Here is a 24,587-nt window from a genome sequence, read left to right as displayed (position 1 = left end):
CGGAGGTCGACGAGTGGCCTGAGGTCGACGAGCGGCATGAGGTCGACGAATAGCGACAAATGTATTTTGCCATTTTTTTCTTTCTCTGCTGTTTTTTTTCTTCTCTCTTATTTTGGTTCGTGTTCTATCTTCCCGATTCTCTCATTTTCTTCGTTTTTTTTTCTTTATCTGCTCGTTTCTCTCTCCCTTTTTTTCTTTTATATTTTTCTTCGTTTATCTTTTTCATCTTCGTTTTTTTAATTTTTTTTCTTTTCTTTATCTGCTCGTTTCTCTGCTCATTTTTTATCTTTTTTTTCATCTTCGTTTATCTGCTCGTTTTTGTGCTTGTTTTTTTATCTTTTTTTTCCATCTTATGAAGATAGTTCTGTTCATGTGAATTGATAGATAATTTTGTAGTATGCATTATAACTACATGATATATTATAATATATTATTGTCATGTCATTGAGGGGCCTCAGGGCTCGTTTGTCATGTTTCTCTTGAGGAATTAGATATCATTTATGGAACTAAGAAAATAATTAGTAATTTTACGTTATGGTCTTACCGTCTTATACTTAAGATGGGTTAATCAAATGATTGTTTGACTGTAGAAATGCTAACTAAATTACAAAGAGATTTACGGACTAATTGCTTGTTTCTTATTAATACATATCATGATATCAATCATAATTGTTGAAAATGTGATACTATTTGATTTCCTGTGCAAAATTGCGAGTATTGATTCTTGCTATTTGAGCTAGATGTAGTGCTACACTGCTATTAGTTGACTTGAAAGTTGAAACTTGATTCGCCATTTATAACATGTAAAGAAGGAAAACAAAATTTAGCAATATAGTTGTTAGTGTCATGCAATATAATATATTAGTATGAACTGTAAAGAAGGAAAACAAAATTTAGCAATATAGTTGTTAGTGTCATGCAATATAATATATTAGTATGAAAGTTTGAATAATTTTTCATTTATAGTTGTTAGTGTCATGCAATATAATATATTAGTATGAAAGTTTGAATAATTTTTCATTCATCTTGTAGATCTCAAAATACTAGTGATGTGTTCTGTTAAAAAAATACTAGTGATGTAATATTGCAATATGAATTTAATGTATATATGTGTTTTGATGTAGATATGTCTTCATCGGCGAGTGGTGGAAGAAGACAAGATCCTACATGGAAATATACTTCATTGGTTGATAAAGGGAATGCCAATAAACGTAAGTGCATATTTTGTAACAAGATCACAAATGGCGGCATATCTCGACAAAAAGAGCATCTAATCGGGACGGATAGAAAACGCGAAAATGCGAGTCTTTGTCAAAAAGTCCCTCCCGATGTGGTTGAAGAGCTAAAAGATTATGAAGAAAGATAAAAGATGGCTAAAAGACAACATGCTATAGATGAATATCTCCCTGAACTTGGAGATGAGAACATGGTGGAAATTGATGATGAGGAGGATGAAGATGAACAAGTATAAGAACGTAGAGATAGAGGAAAAGGCTCGACGATTCCTAGGTCATCTTTAGTAACGACAAGAGGAAGAGGGAGTGTTGGCATGCACAGTGCGGGATCTTCCACAGGCCCAAAGAGGAAGGGACCGATGGATGCATTTCTTACATTCAATCCCGCTCTTGAGGTCGCCAAGGATGAAAGAAGGCGCAAGTTGAGACAATCATGTATTGAAGAAAGTCTCAACAAAGATGCAGTGGTTAAAATGCATCAAGACATAGCTCGTTGGTGGTATCAAGCCGACATTCCCTTTAATGCCGCTCATCTTAGATCTTTCAAAATCATGTTAAAGTCCGTGGGGGTGTTTGGGCCTAACTTGCCTCCTCTGACATTACACCATTTGAGTGAGCCTTTGCTTAGGAAGGAGAAAAAAATACACTGATGATCTGATACAACCTCATAAAGAGGTGTTGACTACCAAAGGTTGTTCTTTTATGTCAGATGGTAGGAGTGACAAAAAGAGGAGAACATTGATCAATTTTCTTGTGAACTCTCCTCGTGGTACAGTGTTTCTTTCATCTATTGATGCGTCTGATGAGATCAAGACGGGTGACAGAATGTTTGAGATACTTAGTGAGCAGATTAAGCTCATAGGATCTCAGAATGTTGTTCAGATCGTCACGGATAACTATTCTAGTCTCAAATATGCAGGTAAATTTTAAGCAATTAATTTTATTTTGGTTATGAATCCTTTGCTAATGCTATGTTAGGATGCTCTGGTATTGATCTTTTTTTTGTTCTTTTATTTATAGGGGCGGATTTGGAAAAAGAGTATCCTCATTTATATTGGATTCCTTGTGCTGCTCATTGTATTAATCTCATGCTCAAGGATATTGGTAAACTACCATCTGTGAAGCTAACCATGCTCAAGGATATTGGTAAACTACCATCTGTGAAGCTAACCTTGAGTCGAGCTATGGAGTTGACTGGATTCATCTACTCACATGCGTGGGTTTTGAAGCTGATGAGAGGTCAAACTAATGGCAAAGAGCTTCTTAGACTGGCGGTGACACGATTTGCCACATCATTTATGACTTTGTCAAGCATCTATCGATAGAAAAATAACCTCAGAAAGATGTTTAATTTGGAGACATGGAGGCAAAGTAAGTGGGCAAGAGATTCATAGGGCAAATCAGCTGAAAGGATAGTTCATATGCCATCTTTCTGGAACAACATTGTTCGTGTTCTCAAGCTGACGGCTCCTCTTGGTTGTGTTCTGAAACTTGTTGATGGTGACAAAAAGCCTGCTATGGGATACATTTATGAGACGATGGATAGAGCTAAGAAGACTATTGCTAAAGCCTTTGGTGATGATCTTTAAAAATATTCTGAGGTATTTGATATCATTGATAAGAGGTGGCAGAATCAGCTTCATCGGCCTTTGCATACTGCAGGATATTGCCTTAATCCTGTATTTTTCTATGACTATCCAAACATCCAAGGGGATGACGAAGTTATGAGAGGTCTTTATCAAGTCATTGAGAAGATGTTGCCCACACAAGACCAAGACAAGGTTGATAGGCAGTTGGATATATACAGGCATGCTGGGGGTCTTTTTGGTATAGAGATAGCTAAGAGATAGAAAGAGGAAGTCTCCAGGTAAATATGCATAATATAAACTCTCAATTGACTAGATTTTTTATAAGAAATACACTACTAATCACAGTCTATTTAAATTGACAGTTGATTGGTGGGAGTCTTATGGTGCATCAGCGCCAGAGTTGCAGAAGCTTGCTGTTAGAGTTCTCGGCCTTACTTGTAGCTCCTCTGGCTGTGAAAGAAATTGGAGTACTTTTGAGCAAGTATGATTAGTTTTATTTTATTAAACAAAATAGATTTAATTCCCTTAGAGATATGAATATTGATTTGATTAATTTGTATAAATTACAGATACACACCAAGAAGAGGAATAAATTGGATCATAAGAGGCTGCAAGATTTAGTTTGCTGCAAGTACAACCAAGCTTTAAAGGAGAGATATGACTGTAGAGATTCTATTGATCCAATTAAGTTGGCTGATATAGATGAAAGCAATGAATGATTGTTAGGGAAGTTCGGTGAAGGTGAAAATACAGAGAATGACCTGGTGGAGGGCGAGGACAACCTTACATATGGTGTCATAGAAGATGCGATGAGAGCTGAAGAAGATGATTCTATGTATCTAAGATCGACTAATAGGTTTCGAGGATCTTCGAGTGGTATTGGTTCTTCGTCGAGGAGGAGGGAGCCAGTTTCTGAGTCGGAAGATGAAAAGGAGTTTAATGATGAGGAGGAGACTGAAGAGGAGGATATACCCTTAGAAGAGGATGATGATGTTAATGAGGACGATTAGTCATTAGAGGCACTAGGCTATTATTTTGCTACTTATTTGCTTTGTTTAATTAGATTGCTTGCTTTACTTTGCTGTTAGTGAACTCCTTAAGTGTTCTAGTTGCTTTATTTTTTTGTGTTGTTGGACAACTTGATTTGCTTCAATGATTAAAACTTTATTTTGTGATCTGGTAGTATATATTTTATATATCTCGAGTCCTTGATATTTTTTTATGTGAAATTTCACAAATATATATATATTTTTCATTCATCTTGTATATATCAAAATTTTTGTGGAATGGACTACGCCTCGCTTCGCTCGGGCGCGCGCCTTGCATTGCGCCTTGCGCATGTGCGCGTAAACTGACTTTGCGCCCCGCATTGTGCCTCGCGCTTTAAAAACACTAAATGCTAGCTAGACTCCAAGTCTTCTCCAGATCAAAGCCATATATGAGCTGTGGCAACACGACGGCGACGGCGAAAATATGTGCGAAGTGGAGGCTGTGCGATGTCCTCATCACCTCTTCATTGAAATCTAGGTTTCTAAATTAAAAAGCCTATATATTTGAAATCTATGAAGCACCGACAGTACGAAACAAGCCCCGAGTCCGTGTCCGACGCGTGTCGGACGCGGACACGCGTCGGACACGCGGTCAACGCCTCCGACACGCGTGTCGATTCGCTCCCGACACGGCTGGACTCGCTCCCGAATGGCAAGGACACAACGATTTCACGAGGGGGAAAGTCGTTGTCCTCGTCGGCTCGTCCTCTCTATCGATCTCTCGTTACCTAGGTCAGTCTCTCTCTCTGATTCTTCGTCTCTCTCTCGATCGATCTCTCAATCTTTCTCTCTTAGTCTCTCCCTCGATCTCTCAATCTCTCTCTCTCTCTCTCTCCGATCTCTTCCTCTCTCTCTGATTCTCTCTCTCAGTCTCTCTCTCTCTCGATCTCTCTCCCCCTCCGATCTCTGATTCTCTCTCTCCGATCTCTTCCTCTCTCTGACTCTCTCTTTCTTGATCTTAAGTCTCTTCCTTTCTCTCAGTCTCTCTCCGATCTCTCTCTCCGATCTCTCTCTCCGATCTCTTCCTCTCTCAGACTCTCTCCGATCTCTTAGTCTCTCTCTCGATCTCCTTCTTCGATCTCTTCCTCTCTCTGATTCTCTCTTTACGATCTCTTCCTCTCTCTGACTCTTTCTTGATATTGGATTCCTCTCTCTCCGATCTCTTCCTCTCTCAGTTTTGGTTCTTTCTCTCACTAATTCTCTCTGATTCTCTCTAGATATAAATTTTTTATTGTTTTTACATTTTAATTTACTATTTTATGTTAATTTACTGTTAATTAATTAGGGTTTCTTTTTTTAATTTACTGTTAATTAGGATTTTAGTTACTGTTTTGCTATTGTTAATTTTTTAATTTACTGTTATTGCTATTGTATTTTAGAGAAATGGAACAAGAAGGGAGTTCTAGTGGCAGTGGAGTACGAGATGACAAATGTCCGCTTTGAAAATATGTTACCAAATTGGAGAAAAGTGGGGGCGACGACAGGAGGAAATTAGAGATGGAGATGTAATTATTATAGAGAGGAGTTTACCGATTCACACTCAAGAGTTAAAAATCACGTCTTGAGGATAAGTGAGACTGGAATTAAAATGTGTTTCAAGTCAACGCCCGAAAACTTAAGAGAGTTTCAAAGGAAGTTGGATCAAGCGGAGGCGAGGTTGAGGGCTTCTAGGCCTAAGACACCAGTTCTGCCTACATCTTCGACTGCAAGTACGATCGGTGTAGGTGTAAGTACAAGTGCAAGCATGTTAATTCGTGCAAGTGAATCTAAGAGGGGGAGAGGGCTTAATAACGAGGAACAAGCATTCAACACGGGAGCAAGGGAGGAATTGGATGCATTGATTGATAGGATGTTCTTCACCGAAGGATTGTCCTTCAACTTGACAAGGAATCCATAGTATGCCAAGGCTTTTGCATATGCCGCAAGTAATCTAATCTCTAGCTACAAGCCTCCTTGGTTACAATTACATGAGGACCACTATCTTACAACGTGAGAAAACTCACGTAGAGAGATTGATGGAGCCCATCAGGAGCACATGGCAATAGAACGGGGCCTCATTTTACAGTGATGGGCGGACGGATGTATAAATGAGTCCCATCATCAATTTTATGAAGGTATGTGAGGGTAAGCCAATGTTCTTGAATGCCGTGAATGCTGAGGGAGAAGTCAAGAATAAATATTTTATCCAAGCGAAGCTAGAAAAGTGCATCACAGAGGTAGGACCGCAAAATATCATCCAAATCATAACCGATAATGTTTCGGTATGTAAGGTTGTGGGAGGGCTTGTGGAGGGCAAGTTTTTAAATATCGGTTATTGGGGATTTATCTGATGGTCAAAATCCTTATCGGATAACGAAAATTGGGGTTATATCGACGATAAGTAATAATTATCGGAATTGTATATTTAATTATTTATTTTATTTATTTCATCACGTCATAAAATTTTATGCCTAACATTAGTCATTTCTATTTTGTTGCAGACTTGAGATCAAACATCAAGATTTCAACGAAGTAAGGAACTGAGGAAGACAACTTAAAATAGCAATTGTAAACTATCTGCATATCCAAGTTGTAAAACTAATCAATATTAGTCGCAGTAAAGAGTGAACAATGATTCGACAAAACTCAAAGATTATTGACCGAGTTATTAACTTATAATTAAATAAACAACACTTGCAGTGTAAAATTAGTTACAGACTTGCAGTTAAATTAATTGCTCAAGTAAAAACTAATTGCTCGAAATTAATTTCTATAAACTAGTTACCATTAAAAAATTAGTTGCAGTGCCAGTTATAACAAATTTCTTATACAAGTATCACAAGTTCACAACAGAAAACACCCAATCAACTTAAAAAAAAGATTAAAAAGAAATGAAGAAGTCTCACAAGTCTCACAACTCACACGTCACAGACTCACAAGTCAAAGATTAAAAAGAAATGAAGAAGTCTCACAAGTCTCACAACTCACACGTCACAGACTCACAAGTCGAGGCGACGAAAAAAAAGATTAAAAAGAAATGAAGAAGTCTCACAAGTCTCACAACTCACACGTCACAGACTCACAAGTCGAGGCGACGAAAAAAAAGATTAAAAAGAAATGAAGAAGTCTCACAAGTCTCACAACTCACAAGTCGAGGCGACGAAGATTCACGAAGGCGCAAGAAAAAAAAATAGAAAATAGAAAACTAGAAAAATAGAAAACACAAAACGAAGGCGAGGAGAAGAAATGAAGATGAGATGATACCTCAATCCAAGAGATGATACCTCAATCCCGCTGGAGTTCGAAGGCGAGGTTCGCTGGAGATTCACGAAGGCGAGACCGACGAAGAGGCGATTCACGAAGGCGAGACCGACGAAGATTCGCTAGAGTTCGAAGATTCACTTGAGGTTTGCTGGAGTTCGAAGATTCGCTGGAGATTCAAGAAGTCGAGGCGACGAAGATTCACTAGAGAACAGCTGCCAAAGATTTACGGCTTGAAGGTCTGGATTCACGAAGGTGAATTTTCATTTTATTGTGAAACAGGTCGGGTCGGGTTTAATATCTCAACACTGCAACTCAAGTGAAAAGCGCCCTGATAATTTCGATAACTTTTTCTCTGTTATCGGGCGCTAATTGTCGTTATCGGCGATTTATCGCCGATAATTTGTCCAAAACGATAACCGATTACAAATTGCACTTATTCTAGCGGCAGGCTCAAAAATCCGATATATCAGCGATAATATCGGATTATCGACCGATATTTAAAACACTGATGGAGGGGCCTCACATATTTTGGACTCCTTGTGTAGTCCGTACACTCAATCTTGCTATTAAGAATATTTGTGCGGCTAAGAACACGGAAGCAAATGTCGTGGCTTATGCACAATTACATTGGATTACAGAGATCTCCGATGATGCATTGCTTATGAAGAATTTTATCATGAACCACTCTATGCGGCTTGCCATGTTCAATGATTATTCCAAGATGAAGCTCCTATTGATTGTCGACACAAGATTTGCCTCGTGGATTATTATGTTGAAGAGGTTTAAGATCATCAAGAGAGGCCTCCAAGACATGGTCCTTAGTGATCGACGGAGCTTGTATAGAGAAGATGATGTGGGGAAAGCTCAATTTGTTAAAGAGAAAGTTCTCGATGATTTGTGGCGGGACAAGATAGATTTTATTCTTGACTTCACTGGCCCAATCTATGAAATGATAAGGGTCACCGACACTGATATACCATGTCTTTATTTGGTGTATGATATGTAGGATATAATGATTGAGAAGGTGAAGTAAGCTATTTATAGGCATGAGGGTAAAAGGGATAACGAGGAATCTCCTTTTTATGAGGTGGTTCACAAGATTTTAGTGGATTGATGGAACAAGAGCAACACCTTGCTTCAGTGCTTGGCACACTCTTTAGTTCTAAGGTAATATTTCACATTTCACTCTTTAATGCGAATATTTTTATTAATTAATACATTGTGGGCTAATTCATGTTATTAACAAACATAGGTACTATCATTCCACATGCCTTAATGAGAACATCAATCGACAAGCTCCAAATCAAGATCTTGAGATCTCTACGGAAAGAGAAAAGTGCTTAAGAAGATACTATCCTAACCCCGATGAACGACGGGTGGTGAACTTGGAATATGCTAAGTTTGTAGGGGCTTTGGAGGCTTTTAGTGATTCTGATTCTCTTTCCGATAGAGCACATATGGATCCTAAGTCATGGTGGCTTTTTTATGGTTTAAGTACTCCAAATTTGCAAGCATTGGCCGTAAAGCTTTTAGGCCAATCTTGTTCCTCTTCTTGTGGTGAACAGAATTGGAGTACGTATGGTTTCATTCACTCCTTAAAGAGGAACAAGCTAACCAGATATGTGCAGAGGATCTTGTTTATGTTCACACCAACTTTCGCTTACTTTCTCGAAGATCGGAAGAGTATATGGAAGGGGAATCAAGAATGTGGGATATTGGTGGAGATGCCTTCGACTCATTTCAAGATGCTGGCATTTTAGATGTTGTTGCCCTTTCTCTTGACGAGCCCCGATGGAGGCCGTTGTGTTTGAGGAGGATGAAGGAATTGAAGCCATAGAATGATCTTTTTAATGTTTCAACTTGAAATTTTTATTTTAAGATACACTTTTGGTTGTAATTTTTATATTTTTGCAATGTTAGTAACTTAGTATTTTATTTTAAGAAGTTTTTGTATACGTAACAATGAGTTATGAGATTAATTATCTGATCATATTAGAAAAGATAGATCATGAGATTTGTGCATCTGTGACGTAGTTACTGGTAGAGTAGCATCAAGTTCTATATCACTTCAATTGTTCTGTATATATAAAGACTGATGGACACACCAATTTGAAAGAGTAACAGGAAAACAATTGAAGAGTTTCAAATCCGTGAAGCCCCAGTTTTTCTGTGAGCTTCCCATAAGCAAAAATTATTCAGGTGACATTTATGAACCAATTTAACCCATAAATTCAAAACCGCATCTGCTTACACAAAGCTGCTACATTCCATTCAATCAAAATCCCAACTATTTTACAGACACGATGCTAAGTTACCAGCGTTCTGCTTTTATTAAGAGTGTTTCCATCCTATAGGTTGGTTCTACATACTGCTTCTACTTCATGAAGCACCCCTTTAGGTACAATAAAAATCTGAGTCCAATACATTTGTATATTAAAAAGGTCTGCTTTAATGAGTTCAAGTTTCCCAATATATTATTAAGTTAATGTTGCACAATGTTCAAGTTTTATATGTAATATTGTTGCTTCCTTTAAGTATTATTTATATGTCCCTTTTACTTTGGATGAACAACAGTGACAATAATGGAAATTATGCGAAGAGAGTAGCCCTTTATGAAGATGCAGCAAAGAAGCTGCTTCAGGAATTTATTTATGTTCTTAGAAGTTGCGAAGTGATGATTCAAGCATGCTCTTCTCTGAATTCCATTTTGACTTGTACAGAATCAGGTTTACTTCATCATTTACTAACACCGGGTAATGTTGAAAATACCCATGGAACTAATAGTTGATGTACCATTGAATTATTTTGTTTATTTTTTTCCTCTAATGAGTAATGTATGCAGGCAAAGGGCTACCTGATGTTTCTTCAGTTTTAAACCACTTCAAGGAAGCATTTGACTGGACAGAAGCTGAACGGTCAGGGCGGATTATACCTCATCAAGGAGTTGATATTGAGTATGATACAGCTTGCATTAGATTGAAGAAGATCGAGTTACGTCTGAAGAAGTACCTGACAAAACAACGTAGAATACTGGGGGATTCCTCGGTAAAAAATAAACTTAGAAATGCAAGAACACTATTATATACTGTGGCTATTACTTCTATTGCATCAGATGTCCATTTACAGCTACATTCTGGTTTGTAGATTAATTATGTCACAGTGGGGAAAGATTCATATCTCCTAGAGGTACCTGAAAGCGTGAGTTCACATGTCTCTCTAGAATATGAGCTTCGCTCATCTAAAAAGGTATATAAAATGAGTTCTATCATCTGCATTCTATATGACTACTTTTTTCTAATTTTTGTTAAATCTTATGTGTTTGTATAATGTACATTGCTAGATGCTTGATAAAGGCAAACTGTTTATCTTATTACATGGATATATGTTGATTATACCACGAGAGTTTTGATAAGATTTATTGCCTGGCTCTAAGTCAAATCTCTTGATTGTACAGCCAGTGCCATGTTAGTTTTATAGGGTAGGAACTATTGATTATATAGCCATGGACATGTTAGTTTTATAGCGTTGGGTGCTACTGATTGGATTTGGGCTTCTATCCTATTTTCCGGGAAGTATATTTTTTGCATCTCAAATAGATCTATGATTCTATACTACTGAACAGGCTCTCAAGTTTTGGACTGCCTTATAAAAATAGATATTTCTGCAATCTCCTTCATGTACATCAGTGAGATCAAAATGGACACTTTTCAGTAGCAAACTGGTTTTATGTGCAGCCTAGAATAATTCTAAAACTGTCAAAACTTGACTTAGATGGGATATTCAGTAACCTAGGTCAAGATAAAATGGTTCTGAATTCTTATTTCGAAGCCCTACACATAGTTTTGTCCAGCATAATATTTTAATCCCTATCATTTTGCATGTTGTTGATCAATATGATAAAAAATTCGCATCATATAAATTTTTTCTTCGGTTTTTGGCTATTTAAATATAAATGAATTTTAAATTTTGATGCGCTAACATATACTTTTTAGTTGGTTGGACCAAGACCTGATTCTGCCAATTGGGTTATAGTCAAATTCTATGTGTATCATACACATTACCAAACAACTTTAAGTTATAATGATCCTTGCATGTTAGACGCAATATTTTACAGCTTTAATTTCATTTCATAACAGAAGGAACACAGTGATTCTTCTCTTACTATATTTGGGACCACAAAACTTCTTATTTTAGAAGTCATAGGTAGCTCTATTTTTCTGAATGTAACTCTATGGGATGGTCATGATTATGATGCTGATTATGGCCTTAGCAATATATAAGCATAATATTCCTCCTAGGACCTTGTTTTTAACTTAATATATTTTTCATCCTTTAAGGTAGTAACTTTTATAAACTAGCAATTATACTTGGTCATGATTATGATACTGATTATGGCCTTAGCAATATATAAGCATAATATTCCTCCTAGGACCCTGTTTTTAACTTAATATATTTTCCATCCTTTAAAGTAGTAACTTTTATAAACTAGCAATTATACTTGTTCTTTGCTATAATTTGGTCTTTGACTTAAGAATTATATATTTCATGGTGACATTTCATATTTGTTTATGATTCACATTTCTGATGTGATTACTTTCATGGGTCATCTTCAGAAAATTGTATGATGACAAATATGTAAATATCCTTTTTATATAAACTTGTATGCTTCTTTTCTCTGAATAAACTCCTATAGAGAAAAGTTTGTCTAATAATGTCTAACGGACCTTGATTTGCTTGAGCATATTTCATCTACTTGCATTTGGCCGATTTTCATTTTCTTGAGCAGTCTCTACTTTCTACTGGGAAAGTCTGATCAAGCTTGTACTAAATGATAATGTCATGGAGCATAATTGTATCGCAAAGAGATATGAAGAATGGAAGTAAATCATTCTTAGTTCCTTTTGTTTGGCATTGAATATAGTGCTGAGAAAAGTTTGGCATAAACCGACTAAACCAACCAAACCGTCTAATTTTTGACGGTTTGGTTCTGTTTCATAATCCTTTTGGTTAGGTTCAGGTTGAAAAATTTTCAACTCGTTTTCACTGGACCGATTGCAAAACCCTCTCCCTTTAAATTCTCAGTCAGTAGGCCAATAACCTCACAACCATACCCGGTACTCTATTTGCTTGTGCCCACATGAGTTAATCAAATTCCCAACAATGCAAGTTGTCTCCATCTATTGCTTAAAAATAGAGAGATAATCCTGCAAATACCAAAATCGAAACCAAGCTATCATGGCCTCTCTCCTTGCTGTGGCCATAACCAAATTGAAGAACTCAATCATCCATATCACTTTCTTGTTCATCTTCAACCTTCAATTTCCTTAATTATCTTCCTATTTTTCTTCTTTGATTTTTCCATTAATTATCTGCAGCAATAGTGACAGCCTTAGTTTCTGGGTTGCGATCTGGGGGGCAGCTTGTTGCTGCTTGCTGGTGAAGGATGATACAACCCGATAAAACCGAGAGAACCGACCTGAAATAGTTCAGTTTGATTCAGTATTTATGTTCAGTTTCATCTAAAATGATTAAAACTTTTGTATTATTTAGTTTAGTTCTAACTAGGATACCTTTTGTATTATTCGGTGAAAGAGAAATTAGCAAATTTGATGTTGAGTTATAATTCCTTTCTAAGGAATCTTAGTTATATTCTGTTTTTTCTCCCTGAGAACTGAGGCTTGGGTCCAATTCAAGTACGGAAATTATAGAACAATCGAGAGTTGGAAGTTGGTAGCTCAAGGGAAAAGATGTTCAAGGACGCACATGTCTGAGTACATTTGGTGGTGTGCATGGGGAAAGAAATGGGTATGAGGTGCTAGGTATATTTGTTTAATGAGCTGCCAAGAAAGACTAGTAGTCAGGTGCGCATCGTGCTAGTCACATGGAAGAATGTTAACCCCACTGCTCTTATTTCTTGCTAGTTCATTTTACTAAATGAGGGGGCAGGTCATATTCATCATCCATGTAAGTATGTGTGGATGCGTGTTTGTGTGCGTATATTTCTTTGTCCTTAATTTGATATAATTCATGCGCACGTGCGCGTGCACACACACACACACTAGGTGTTGGAATATTCTTATATGTCGACTTATTGCTCTTTCTGCACAAGCTATTTGGTTGCAGGGTATAACCTTACTATTGACATAGGATCCGATTACTTTCTCTAGAGTGATTTTTGTTAATGAGGCCACAGAGAGCACGAGTTAGGTTCCACTAAGGAATATACAAGTTCATCTAGCACCACAGGTGGAGGGGTTAATCAGAAAACGTTGGTTTGTTTCATTGCATCTTGGGCTTGTAGCCTCAGCGATTGAGGTCTTAAGGTTAATTGGTCTGGGACAACATTTCGAAGACAATTGATGCTTGGGTTTAAACTTGAAACCACATGATATGTGGTTTCTAGGGGAAAGTTTTGATGTGAAATTCTAATAAAAACCTAGAACATAATTCTCACAATGAAAACTCTCCTTGATAAACATTCCTGGATGTAAAAGTAGAAAATCTACGTAGTGACTGAGAGCTATATTTCAAACTATCAAACACATTGAATTGAAGTCAAAGTAGTAGTTACTTAGTATGACCTTTTTGTATTTGATGGATTATGGAGCTCTGCGCATACAATATCATCGATAGTAACAACAAAACTTATCCCAAATGTTTGGGGTTACCTACATGAATCCTATTCTTCCCTTCAGTTGTGCTATGAGATTTCTCCTCCATTATGTATTACATGGACTTTCATGCACAAGAGAATAAATAAGGAGAATTTTTTAAAAGGACCCTTTTAAAAGAATAATTAGCAAAATAGACATTTTTGCTAAATAATTAGTAAAGTCGACCTCTTTCTGGACAGCTCATCAAGGCTGACCAAAAAGAGGTCGGTTTTGCTAAATTTAATGTTAGAAATACGCGGTACTATTAGTCCTGTGTGTTAAACATCACTAATCATCTCTTAAGTACAATCCGGAAAACACGCGGGACTAGTAGTCCCATGTGTTTTTAGTTTTAAGTGACATCTTACACATCCATTCAACAGCAACTTACACCAAAAAAGTGAAAACTTTTCAAATCAAGGATCCTCACTACACCCAAAACCCATACCTCAGCTAACCATAAAACACTCAACACATGTCCAATAATATCAGGGTTCCACAAAGTCAACGTGAACATAAAATAATGGAAATTTTCCGAATTCGGAATCAAGCATTCGTGGATGTTTTGAGCCCGCCATCATTTCCTGCGAGGGACAAAGGCCTTCTCTGTTGCTTGCTCTCTTTGCTGCGGTAGCACTTCGTGACAGCAGGATTCCTAACCACGTGTAAAGTGTGGGGCCATGCTATTCAATACTCTTGAAAGCCCACGTGATCTCCACACCATACAGACGCCTACGCGTCCTCCTGCAGCGTCATGTGACCAGTCGACCGAGCCATTGAAAAACCTGAAAGCACGCAAGGCTATTAGTCCCGTATGTTTTCTGCATTGTGCTTAGAAGTTAATTAGTAAACGCTAAATGCACGGGACTAATAGTTCTGTGTATTTTTATTCCAAATTTTACAAAATCGACCTCTTTTTGTCCAGCTTATCAAGACTGGCCAAAAGGAGGTTGATTTTGCTAATTATTTAGCACAAAGGACGTTTTTGCTAATTAATTTTTAAAAATGGTCTTTTTTAAAAAATTCTCCAATAAATAACCCTTCTATCTTCATTTTCTTGGTTGGCAGTAATTTTTTCGTTTGCAGTGAGAAGATCCAACTTATTTTTCTGGGTATGTTTGCTATGCATTTCCAACAGAATCAGTAATGCCATCTCATGAGCTTCACCCTTACAATTGAGAAAACGTTTGTTCTTCCACACTCATAATACTGGAGTCTTGGAACAAGTGTACTGTATTGGCTGGTATTAGCTAGGAGCAAGTATATATTAGTTAGCTAGTCTTGACATATTTTTCTACCCTAAAGTTGCAACAGATTGAATCATAAGAGAAATTTAATGATTACAAACCATCAAAAATGAAATTTCTTGAAATATCTGTTTTAAGTGTGTCTGTTATGTGACTAATTTTTCTAGTGAAAGTTTGTAGGAAGTTTTAACCTTACATTAAGAAGATCCTTCTTTCTTTATGTACATGTAAAGGGATTTTTTCGATACTGGACACCAAAAATTAAGAAGTACTTGTCAAAACTTGCTCAAGCAGAAGCAGACAGAGAATCTAAATTCAGAAGTATTCTTCAGAGGTTATTAGGGCAATTCAGTGAGCATCATAGCAAATGGAGGCGGTTGGCTTATGTAATAGCAGGTATGCAACTCCATTAGCAAGATATAATAATTATTCTTTGTGGTATTTCACATTATATTGTTTACCCATTTGAATCATATTCTTTTTCTTTTGAATGTAGTGACAATATCAAGGACAACAATAACAAGAGGCAACTAAGAAAGCACATTTTTGCCAATTTATTCTGTGTGCTATTTGACATAAGCTTCTCATATTTACTGTAACAAAAACAATAAAAACAGCGAAGACCTTATCCCAAATGGTTGAGGTTGGTTACATGAATCCTATTCTTTCATTCAGTCTGAGTCCTAGCCATCTTCTCCGTTAAGCATTATTATATCATTCTTAATTGCTTTTAAACAAGTTCTCTTAGGTGTAACTCTAGATTTCTTTGCCACACAACTATAATAATATCACTTTTCCTAGCTGTTGTATATTGGGACCAAACCAACTTAGTGGATTCTCTCATTTTATCCTCAATAGGAGCATCCTCTAATTAACTACGGATGCACTCATTTCTTATCTTTTAGTGTATACCTACAAGACCATCGTAACATTCTCATTTCTGCTACACGCATTGTTTGCACATGTTTTTTTAATTTCCCAACATTCTGACCCATAAATCATTGTTGTTTTTATAACCATTCTATTGAATTTTCCTTTAGCCTCATCGGTATTCTATGCTCTATGGTCAGTCGGTTACATAAGACTCCTAAAGCACTCCTCTATTTCTTCCATCTCGAAGCGTCTCATATTGAGTGTGAACACGTGAACACATTAAATTGGCAATGTTCTAGGTTTGTTTTTTAGTTTTTTATCTCCCCTCAGGTTTAGTTATAATTCCTTTCTAAGGAATTGATCATCTTTCCCTTTCGTTTATACTGACCTAGGTTACTCAGACACCATGTTTTGGGTGCCGTGTTTGTGTCTACACGTATTAGACACAGATTTTCCGCGGACATTGCCATGGACACGTGTGGGTCAAAGCAAAAACCGATTTCCCTATTACTTATATCCTAAACTAGTTTCTTTGGTAATATTGGATTCTTGAACTTGAAAACTGTAACCCGTTACTTAAATATGCGAAATACCCATCATATTATCCCATATGGTACAAAAATAAACTTTTATTGTTAAACCTTATTTTTAGTTTGATTTAACTTGCTTCTTAATTGTTATAGAAAATAGAAAGAAACATACAAATGTTATGGATATTTTAATTCAATATTTGATCTAATGTAATATACGTGTGTGTGTGTGTTTGCTGTGGTCCATGTCCGTACCCGTATCCATGCTACCTAGGCACTGAATAACTATATGAGAGTTTGTTGTTGTATGAACTTGAACTGCATAAGGTACTTACATAACAATTGTCCCTACCCCGCTACATCACACACAAGAGAATGTGGAAAGGGTCCTTGTCTTCATAATTTCATTTTGCTAGGACTTTTGGTGGAAATCTACATGGTTCATGTCAGGCTGTGGATTGATGATAATAGTCTTAAATGATGATGATTGACCCGTTCATCATGAATTGCGATACTATTTACCGTTTCTCGTATAGTGTAGAATATTACATGTCAGGATTATGATTCCATTTGGCTTTTTAGTTTTTCATCGGAGGTGAAGTGCAATATCCAAAAGCAACATTGTCTGACTTTAAAAAAAAGTTATCTTATTACAACATCAATTATTCAGAAAACTTGGTGGTTTCTCCTTTGGTGGATGGGATAATGGTACATCGATCTTCATATGCTTCATTGGTCTTTTAGGTTTCTTTTAGAAGGCCCTGTTATACTGGTTGTTTTGCATGGACAAGAAACTACAGTGTCAGCTTATAACTTGTAAATTTTTTTGGTGAAGCATCTCAAATTTGTTACGTTAGACAGCTTAAACCTATTTGGGAGGAAAATGATAACTACATTAATGACTGATATATCAATAAATTTTAGAAAACACTGATTATAATTTATTAGGGATCTAGAAATACAAGGGTACCTAAAATTTCAGAAATCTATATTTAGAAATTTATTAGTAAGCATCTTTCTAAATTTCTACCATTATGACATATCCAACTTGGTAGTGGTTGTGGTAGTTTCTTTTTTCCTGCACCTTTTCTTTTTAGGAATACAAAGGAACAACATATTGGTATAAAATTCAATATTGTAAAAAAAATTCTTAGAATGAAGTAAAGCTCAATCCACCTACATGTCGTAATGCTGTATAATAAATATCTAAAATTTGTTTTACACGTAAAAGTAAGGCTGTGTTTGGCAAATCCAAAATGAGATTGGGTTCAGACTAGTTTTTGCTTGACCGTGCTAGAGTTTGTGCTAGAGTTGGTCCATGTAGGGGTTGTCCAAAAGAAAACGAGTTTAAGTGCTAGAATTTGAAATTTTGAACTAAAAAAACTAGTTCAAATGTGGCCAAAATTTTGCCAATGAAATATTAGTTTCTGGACCATACTTGTATCAAAACTACTTCTTTGAAGTTGTCAAACACACCCTAAATTACTTAAAATCATAAACTAAACACACTCGTAAGTCGTAACACTTTAAGATACTAATAAAACAATTCAATTATTCTTCCTCATCATTTTCGTGGCGAATGTTCTCATCCATTTCTTCCTCGAAAGGAGGTTCAAAATCATCATCATTATCCGCATGTAGATCATCTCCAACAGGTCGTTCCTCAATCTCCTCACTAGTCATGGTGGCAAGAGGCAGTGGTAGTTGGCGTCGACACTCGACGCGGTCAAAGGCATTGGCCAGGTTTAGGGTTCAGATGCAGCGTATTTTTTTGGAGATCTATTTAGGCAACTCTTTGGAGACTTTAGGGTAACTATGTGTAGGTCGGAACGGGTCGAGTATATTATACACGCCCATAATTTTATTATGCGGGTGCATACTCTTAACCGCTAAGTTATGCTGTTTGACCACATAAGCGAGCAGGTTTTAGCTGCCCAACACGTTTTAGTGTCAAGTAAGAGTACTTGAGCCCAGCCGGGTAGAGCTTGTTTTTGAACACTACTTTCTAGCGAAAATTAAATGAGGATCTCATCTGATGACGTTGAAATTATCTTCTGGAGCTTCTTCGGCATTATTTTTTATTTTTATTTTTTCATTATAAAATCACTACTCAGATGATAAATGTGTAGCTTGTTATGCAACTTGCATACAGTCCTCTGAAAAATGTTAATTTTCTTCCATAACATTTGAAGCTATAACTTAGATTTCATAGCTAACACCCTCGCCTGGGCTTGGGTCCAGGTGAACAATTGGTTTCTATCTCTATTTTCTTTTTGTTTAATATACTCTAGCTAAATTACAATTAAAATCTAAATCCGAAGCTAAATCTAAATAAAACACATCAAAGGCCCATGCCTTTAGAATAGACGTGCGTCGGAGTAATTTGATCCCCATCAGGTACTGAACATTCCATAACTGAAACTAGTATTGTACTTCGAGTGCCGAATCTAATTGATTAGACTAAAATGCTCAATCTTATTCCAATAGTGCGGATATTAGTTAATGTTGAACTTCAACTACCTGGATATTATTAGTAAATATTTAGTAGATTTAAAAGAATTGTGCATCTTTTTTTCTTCTTAACATCAGGATTCCATGTGTTTACAATAATATCTACAACCAGTACCTTCAAATCCATTTCAGGATGATTTTATGGTTTCTTCCAAGCGAAAGTTCAATGGGGATCACATCTGATGTCATTGACATTATCATCTGGGACTTCTCGACATTAGTGTTTTTTTTGATTTGTTTTCATGGTAAACACCCATTTAGATGACAAATATGTAGCTTTTTATGCAAGATTCATAGAGCAATGGGGAAAATATTTAGTTTGTTCCGTAACATTTGAAGCTATAACTTTTGTTTCACATCTAATACCCTCACCTGGGCTTGGGTCCAGGTGAACAATCAGTTGTTTCATATCTTTTTTTTATTTAAACTAAAATCTAAATATGTAACTAAATCTAAATAGAACACATCGATCCCACGTGCCTATATAAGAGATACGTGTCTGAGTAATTCGATCCCTGTCAGACTCCCTAACTAAACACTACTATTGTATGTCTCATGCGCACTCTAATTGATCATAGTGCAATGCTCAATCTTCTCCCAATTGTGCAAATATTAATTAATGTTGAATAACAGCTACCTAGATTTAATAGTAGATATTTGGGATCTTTAAAAGAATTATGTTTTTTCCCCTTATCATTCGTGTTTGTACTATTCCCTGTGTTGACAATAATAACTCAACTGATACCATCAAATCCAGGTTAGTGCTTCAGGATGATTTTACGGTTTCTTCCTAGCAAAATAAAATAAGGACCATGTCTGATGTTGTTGACATTATCTTCCTGAACTTCATCGGAATTAGTTTTTTTTAATTTTTCATGATAATATCACTGTTTAGATGACAAATGTGCAGCTCGTTATGCAAATTGTATACAGCAATCAGGAAAATATTTATTTTCTTCCATAACAGTTGAAGCTAAATATTCTATTTCACTCTAATACTGTCACCTGGGCTTGGTCCATGTGAACAATCAGGTGTGTATTGTGTTTTTTTGTTTAGTTGCTACAACTGCTACGATCAAATCCAGGTTAGTGTTTCAGAATGATTTTATGGTTTCTTCCTAGTAAAAATTAAATGAGGATTACATTTGATGTTGTTGACACTCTCTTCGAGAACTTCTTCGGCATTAGTTTTTTATTTTTTATTTTTCATGATAAAATCACTACTCAGATGATAAATGTGTAGCTTGTTGTGCAAATTGTATAGCTTGGTCCATGTGAAGAATCAGGTGTTTCATGTCTTTTTTTGTTTAATATACTCTACCTAAAGTACTGTTTGACTTATTTTTTGTGAGGGATGCAGAGCTAGATGTATTGATTAGTCTATCAACTCTCAGTGAGTACTTTGAAGGGCCCACATGTCGACCAGTTATCAAAGAATTATGTCATTCAACTGGTAGCTCCGCTTGTATGTCTGCCACAAGTCTAGGGCATCCTGTCCTAAGAAGTGATGCCTTAGGAGGAAAAGGTTCTTTTGTTTGCAATGATGTACATATTGGTGGCAGTGGACATGGCAGCTTCATCCTTCTGACTGGTCCAAACATGGGTGGTAAATCTACTCTTCTTCGTCAGGTTTGCTTGGCTGTGATTTTAGCGCAGGTAAGAAAGAAAATCTCTACTGTTGTTGTGTATTAATCTTTTCATTCTTCATTTCGGTTGTATTTTGACAGCTTGGGGCAGATGTTCCCGCAGAAAGCTTTGAGTTGACACCTGTTGACCGTATCTTTGTACGAATGGGAGCAAGGGACCATATTATGGCTGGTCAAAGTACGTTTCTGACGGAACTCTCAGAGACTGCATCAATGCTGGTGAGAGCTTCTTTGAAAGTACTCTATGAAATTTCTTCTCGATGATTGTTTTGCCTCTTATATGATATGTGACTATGCTGTTTCAAAACCATGGAGCTTTCTTCATTGTATTACTACAAGTTATTAATTTCAATGTAGACTTCTGCAACCCAAAATTCTCTAGTAGCACTCGATGAACTTGGACGTGGCACATCAACTTCTGATGGACTGGCTATTGCGTAAGTATATTGATCTAAAAAAATTATTTGGATTGAATTTGGTGTTTCTACTCAACTATGATGTGAAATTTCTCGCTTATATGATGTGTAATTTTCAGCTATTGACTGCGTTATTTGTGCAACTTACAGGGGATCTGTTTTAAATTATCTGGTCCACCGTATCCATTGCCGAGGGTTGTTTTCAACTCACTATCATCGATTAGCAGTGGAATATCAGAATGATACAAAGGTTTGTTATCTATTTGTTTGATAATTATTTTTTATTATTTAGTAAGACATTTCTACGCTTTCTAATATGTATCTTAGGTATCATTATTTCATATGGCTTGCCAAGTTGAGAAGGGAACTGGAGGCATTGAAGAAGTTAGTTTTCTCTATAGACTCACCCCTGGTTCTTGTCCTAAAAGCTATGGTATCAATGTTGCTCGGTTGGCAGGTATTCTTGCCTTCCCTTCTAAATATTCTTTTCAATGTTCTTTTCAACTTGCATGACTCCATTCAAAATCTTAAGGTTCTTTCTCATGTCATTATGACATCTATTTATTACGTTGGTCTTAGCCAGATTTAATTGTGTTAGGATGGATATTAAGTGTAAAACTATTATTTTATATTTTTCCTGATACCCTCTTCTGAAATGCATACCTTGTCCAAAATTACAGTCTCCATAGGTTTACATTATTATAGGTTTCAGGATGGCATCACGGGACATTTCCCTTCACCAAGAATGTTTTTTCATGGACAAGATTGTCTTAGAAATAAAATGTTTCTAAAGAAAATAGCTCTTTCAGTTTAGTTACTTCTTTACTGCATTAGCTAGGATGATATTGTGCATGGAGTCATTACTGTGTTTTAAGTAGACTTTGAATATAGGTATTAGCTTTCTGGAGATCCTGTCAAGAAAGCATATCAGAAACATCTCATAAATCTAGCAAAAGCTAGAAAAAGAATTACAATTCTCAAACACGTCACGTATTCACAGTATTTGAAGATAATCTGACTTGTTTCTCAAATAAATCATAACTGAAAGGCACACGAAACATGAAAATAGTAATAATAATGAGGCATCCAATTCTGGGATAAGAAACACCCAAGTTTCTTTTGGTTCGCAAGACATTTCTATTCTCTTAGACTTTTAGCCAATTTTAAACTTAGCTTACATCATATAGAAATATTAATTTTGAAAACAAATTGAATGAAAGGGTCAATTTGATATATACGTCGTAGGTCTCAGTTCTCTTCCTCACTGGATGGAAAAATACAAGTTTTAGTCATTAAGTTTATCTCGCTACCCTAGGCCTGCTTGGCCCTGGACCACATTGTCAAAAGTGAGACCACGCTCCATTTCCCCTTGCTGTCACTAAGTTCATATCTCAACCCAGCACCCTACCATCATCCAAAAGTAAGCCGGCACCATAGCTTGCCTTGGCTCATTCCAGCGTCGACCAAAACTGAGACCGTCCTCTAATGTATTATATCTAGTTGTGACATCGTTCAAACTGGCAATCATGCTTTGATGCATTAGCTTTAGTTCTGTTGAAGAAAAACACATTTGATAATAAACCAGTACTATATGGTTAGTTCACAGGGTAAATGGATGGGTAATGGATGATGCTTTTGCGTTGTATAAATGTTGTAAGTTGGCATATCATGATCCCGAAATTTGTGAACTGATGGTTACAAGTTTAAGCACATTAGTTTTATCCTTTATTTTCTTATTAAATTATCTTTGATATTGGAAGTTAATCATCATCATTGGCAATCCAGGAATACCTTCATCAGTTCTTGAAACCGCGATAGCAAAATCAACTGAGTTTGAGATTAATTATGGGAAACACAAGGTTGTCCCCCAAATAGAGGTACAAGGTCTCATTAAGGATGAAGAAATAGCTGTGCTCAAGGATATTTTAGATGCTCTCAAGGCTTTGTCTCAAGCCTGGCAGTTGTTTACAGAACTTCAGCAGAGAGCTCAGTTGATACTTGGAAAGTGAAGAAGCCTCCTGCTTGTTTTTTGAATTCCGCGGGGCCAAATTTTGGGTTAACACATGGTTCTTGCTCAGTTATAACTATCTTTACAATTGGAGTACGGCATTAAGTTGTGAAATCACATGTTATTGAATGAATGCTTAGCGGTTATGTTCTGTAGGCGTTTCCCCTTAAAATTCCGTTGGTTTCCCTGTACATGGCCAACGATCTTTCTTTGTACACACATCTATCGGGCGACTACTCATCCTATCAGAAGAAGGTCGTAATGTCTTGATTATGCTGAATGAGTGGCTTCTGCTGCGTGTACAAATAAACGAGGTATTAAAATTGATATTAACGGAAGCCGCTTTACTCAGCACTTCCATCATTTTCACATTTTAAAAAATGAATAAAAGCTTTTGACAAGAAACAACAGAAACCTAAATGTCATTTTCCAACCACTTGAACTTAAAGAACATTGCTTTTTTAATCCAGAGGACGTTGAAATTCCCAATAATTTCCAATAGGCTAAAAACAGTTTACTATTTAAGAAGTAAAATTGTTAAATGGAAGGGGTAGAAAAATGTAGTGTGTAATAATTCCGAGTAGTTTTGCAAATGCCAAGATTCGGGGGTTTCTTTGCAAACGTTGAGGATTTTAGGTCTATATATGCAAAAACCCGTTCTTTATAATAGTTCAGACATCCAAGGGAATAATAATAATATTTGTCCATTACCTGTTCAAATTTATGCCACAACTTTGTTGGTTGTTGAACATGACATAAATATATATTAGAATAATTTCATAGTGAACTTTTTTACTATCTATATTTACACGAAGACGATTCTAGCGGTACTGATTATTCTATTTTTCCAAGTAAGCAATATCGTGCAAGTTAACCTTTGATGACGAGCAAAGATTGTCGACAATTTTAGTTCAAATTATTAATTTTGTGATCCACTTTCTCATAGCACCACCTGATGCAGTTGTGATGTTAGTGAAAGTCTGTTCTAACCCTATGGTTTATCACGTAGAAAATAAAACAAGGAGTTGCAATTAAGTACATGACTACTCACGTTCAATGATGCAAGTGTTCAGGAAACAGATCTCTGTTAATATCACCTTCAAATCAAAATTTTTGGGTCCCGGAGAGTATAGTTGCAAGGCTAAAACTTAAAGGAATTAACAGAAGGGCACCACCAGGAGTGGAGCCTGCAACTTAATTTGACGGAACATTGGGGAATTTACTAGGTCCAGACATGGTAAAGATTGGCAGACTAAGAGCTCTTCTTTGATTTTATGGGTGGTGGTGCATGGCCGTTCTTATTGGTGGTGCATTTTGTCCGGTTAATTCTGTTAACTTAGCTTGCTAAGTACCTATGGGGAGACATTCCTTTGCGACTAGCTTCTTCATGAGACTATGGCCCATTTCGGCCATGGAAGTTTGAGGCAATAACATGTCTGTGATTCCTTAGATGTTCTAGGCCACACTCGCGCTACACTACTGTATTCAACAAGTCAAATGTCTTAGCCCATAGGCCTAGGTAATCATTGAAAATTTCATCGTGATGATGATAGATCATTGCAATTGTTTAGTCATTAGCTTGCATTG

General features: G+C 36.5%; 2 protein-coding genes across 5 annotated transcripts in view; both read left to right on the top strand.

Annotated features, from left to right (window-relative positions):
• Positions 1-23,280, top strand: part of LOC109851315 (DNA mismatch repair protein MSH6-like) — a 57,440-nt gene extending 34,160 nt beyond the window's left edge. For 2 of the 3 annotated variants that reach the window (XM_020421383.1, XM_020421385.1), the window contains 10 exons: positions 9,691-9,869; positions 9,959-10,161; positions 10,261-10,362; positions 15,250-15,412; positions 20,291-20,586; positions 20,658-20,795; positions 20,934-21,013; positions 21,143-21,242; positions 21,320-21,449; positions 22,778-23,280. In XM_020421383.1, the coding sequence (XP_020276972.1) occupies positions 9,691-9,869; positions 9,959-10,161; positions 10,261-10,362; positions 15,250-15,412; positions 20,291-20,586; positions 20,658-20,795; positions 20,934-21,013; positions 21,143-21,242; positions 21,320-21,449; positions 22,778-23,001 (1,615 nt within the window). In that variant the 3' untranslated portion in view covers positions 23,002-23,280. The remainder of the gene's footprint in view (positions 1-9,690; positions 9,870-9,958; positions 10,162-10,260; positions 10,363-15,249; positions 15,413-20,290; positions 20,587-20,657; positions 20,796-20,933; positions 21,014-21,142; positions 21,243-21,319; positions 21,450-22,777) is intronic. The other variant, XM_020421384.1, reaches the window with a different exon arrangement.
• Positions 1,222-3,096, top strand: LOC109851316. 2 transcript variants are annotated; one of them, XM_020421387.1, is made up of 3 exons: positions 1,222-2,154; positions 2,256-2,332; positions 2,375-3,096. In XM_020421387.1, the coding sequence occupies exons 1-3, from the start codon at positions 1,938-1,940 to the stop codon at positions 2,558-2,560; spliced, it is 480 nt and encodes a 159-aa protein (XP_020276976.1). In that variant the 5' UTR covers positions 1,222-1,937; the 3' UTR covers positions 2,561-3,096. The 2 variants fall into 2 exon arrangements, with proteins under 2 accessions (XP_020276976.1, XP_020276975.1); XM_020421386.1 differs by having other exon boundaries at positions 2,256-2,339; positions 2,382-3,096.

Source organism: Asparagus officinalis, chromosome 8, assembly GCF_001876935.1.
Source record: "Asparagus officinalis chromosome 8, Aspof.V1, whole genome shotgun sequence".
Classification (NCBI taxonomy): domain Eukaryota; kingdom Viridiplantae; phylum Streptophyta; class Magnoliopsida; order Asparagales; family Asparagaceae; genus Asparagus; species Asparagus officinalis.
Note: the sequence above shows the minus strand (reverse complement) of the source record. Positions and strands in the feature narration are given on the sequence as shown.

Coding starts and splice junctions, on each gene's coding strand:
- LOC109851316 (XM_020421387.1), top strand. CDS start 1,938: ATGTCAGATGGTAGGAGTGACAAAAAGAGGAGAACATTGATCAATTTT. Junction 2,155..2,255: donor TTCTAGTCTCAAATATGCAG/GTAAATTTTAAG, acceptor TTTTATTTATAG/GGGCGGATTTGGAAAAAGAG. Junction 2,333..2,374: donor GTATTAATCTCATGCTCAAG/GATATTGGTAAA, acceptor ACCATGCTCAAG/GATATTGGTAAACTACCATC.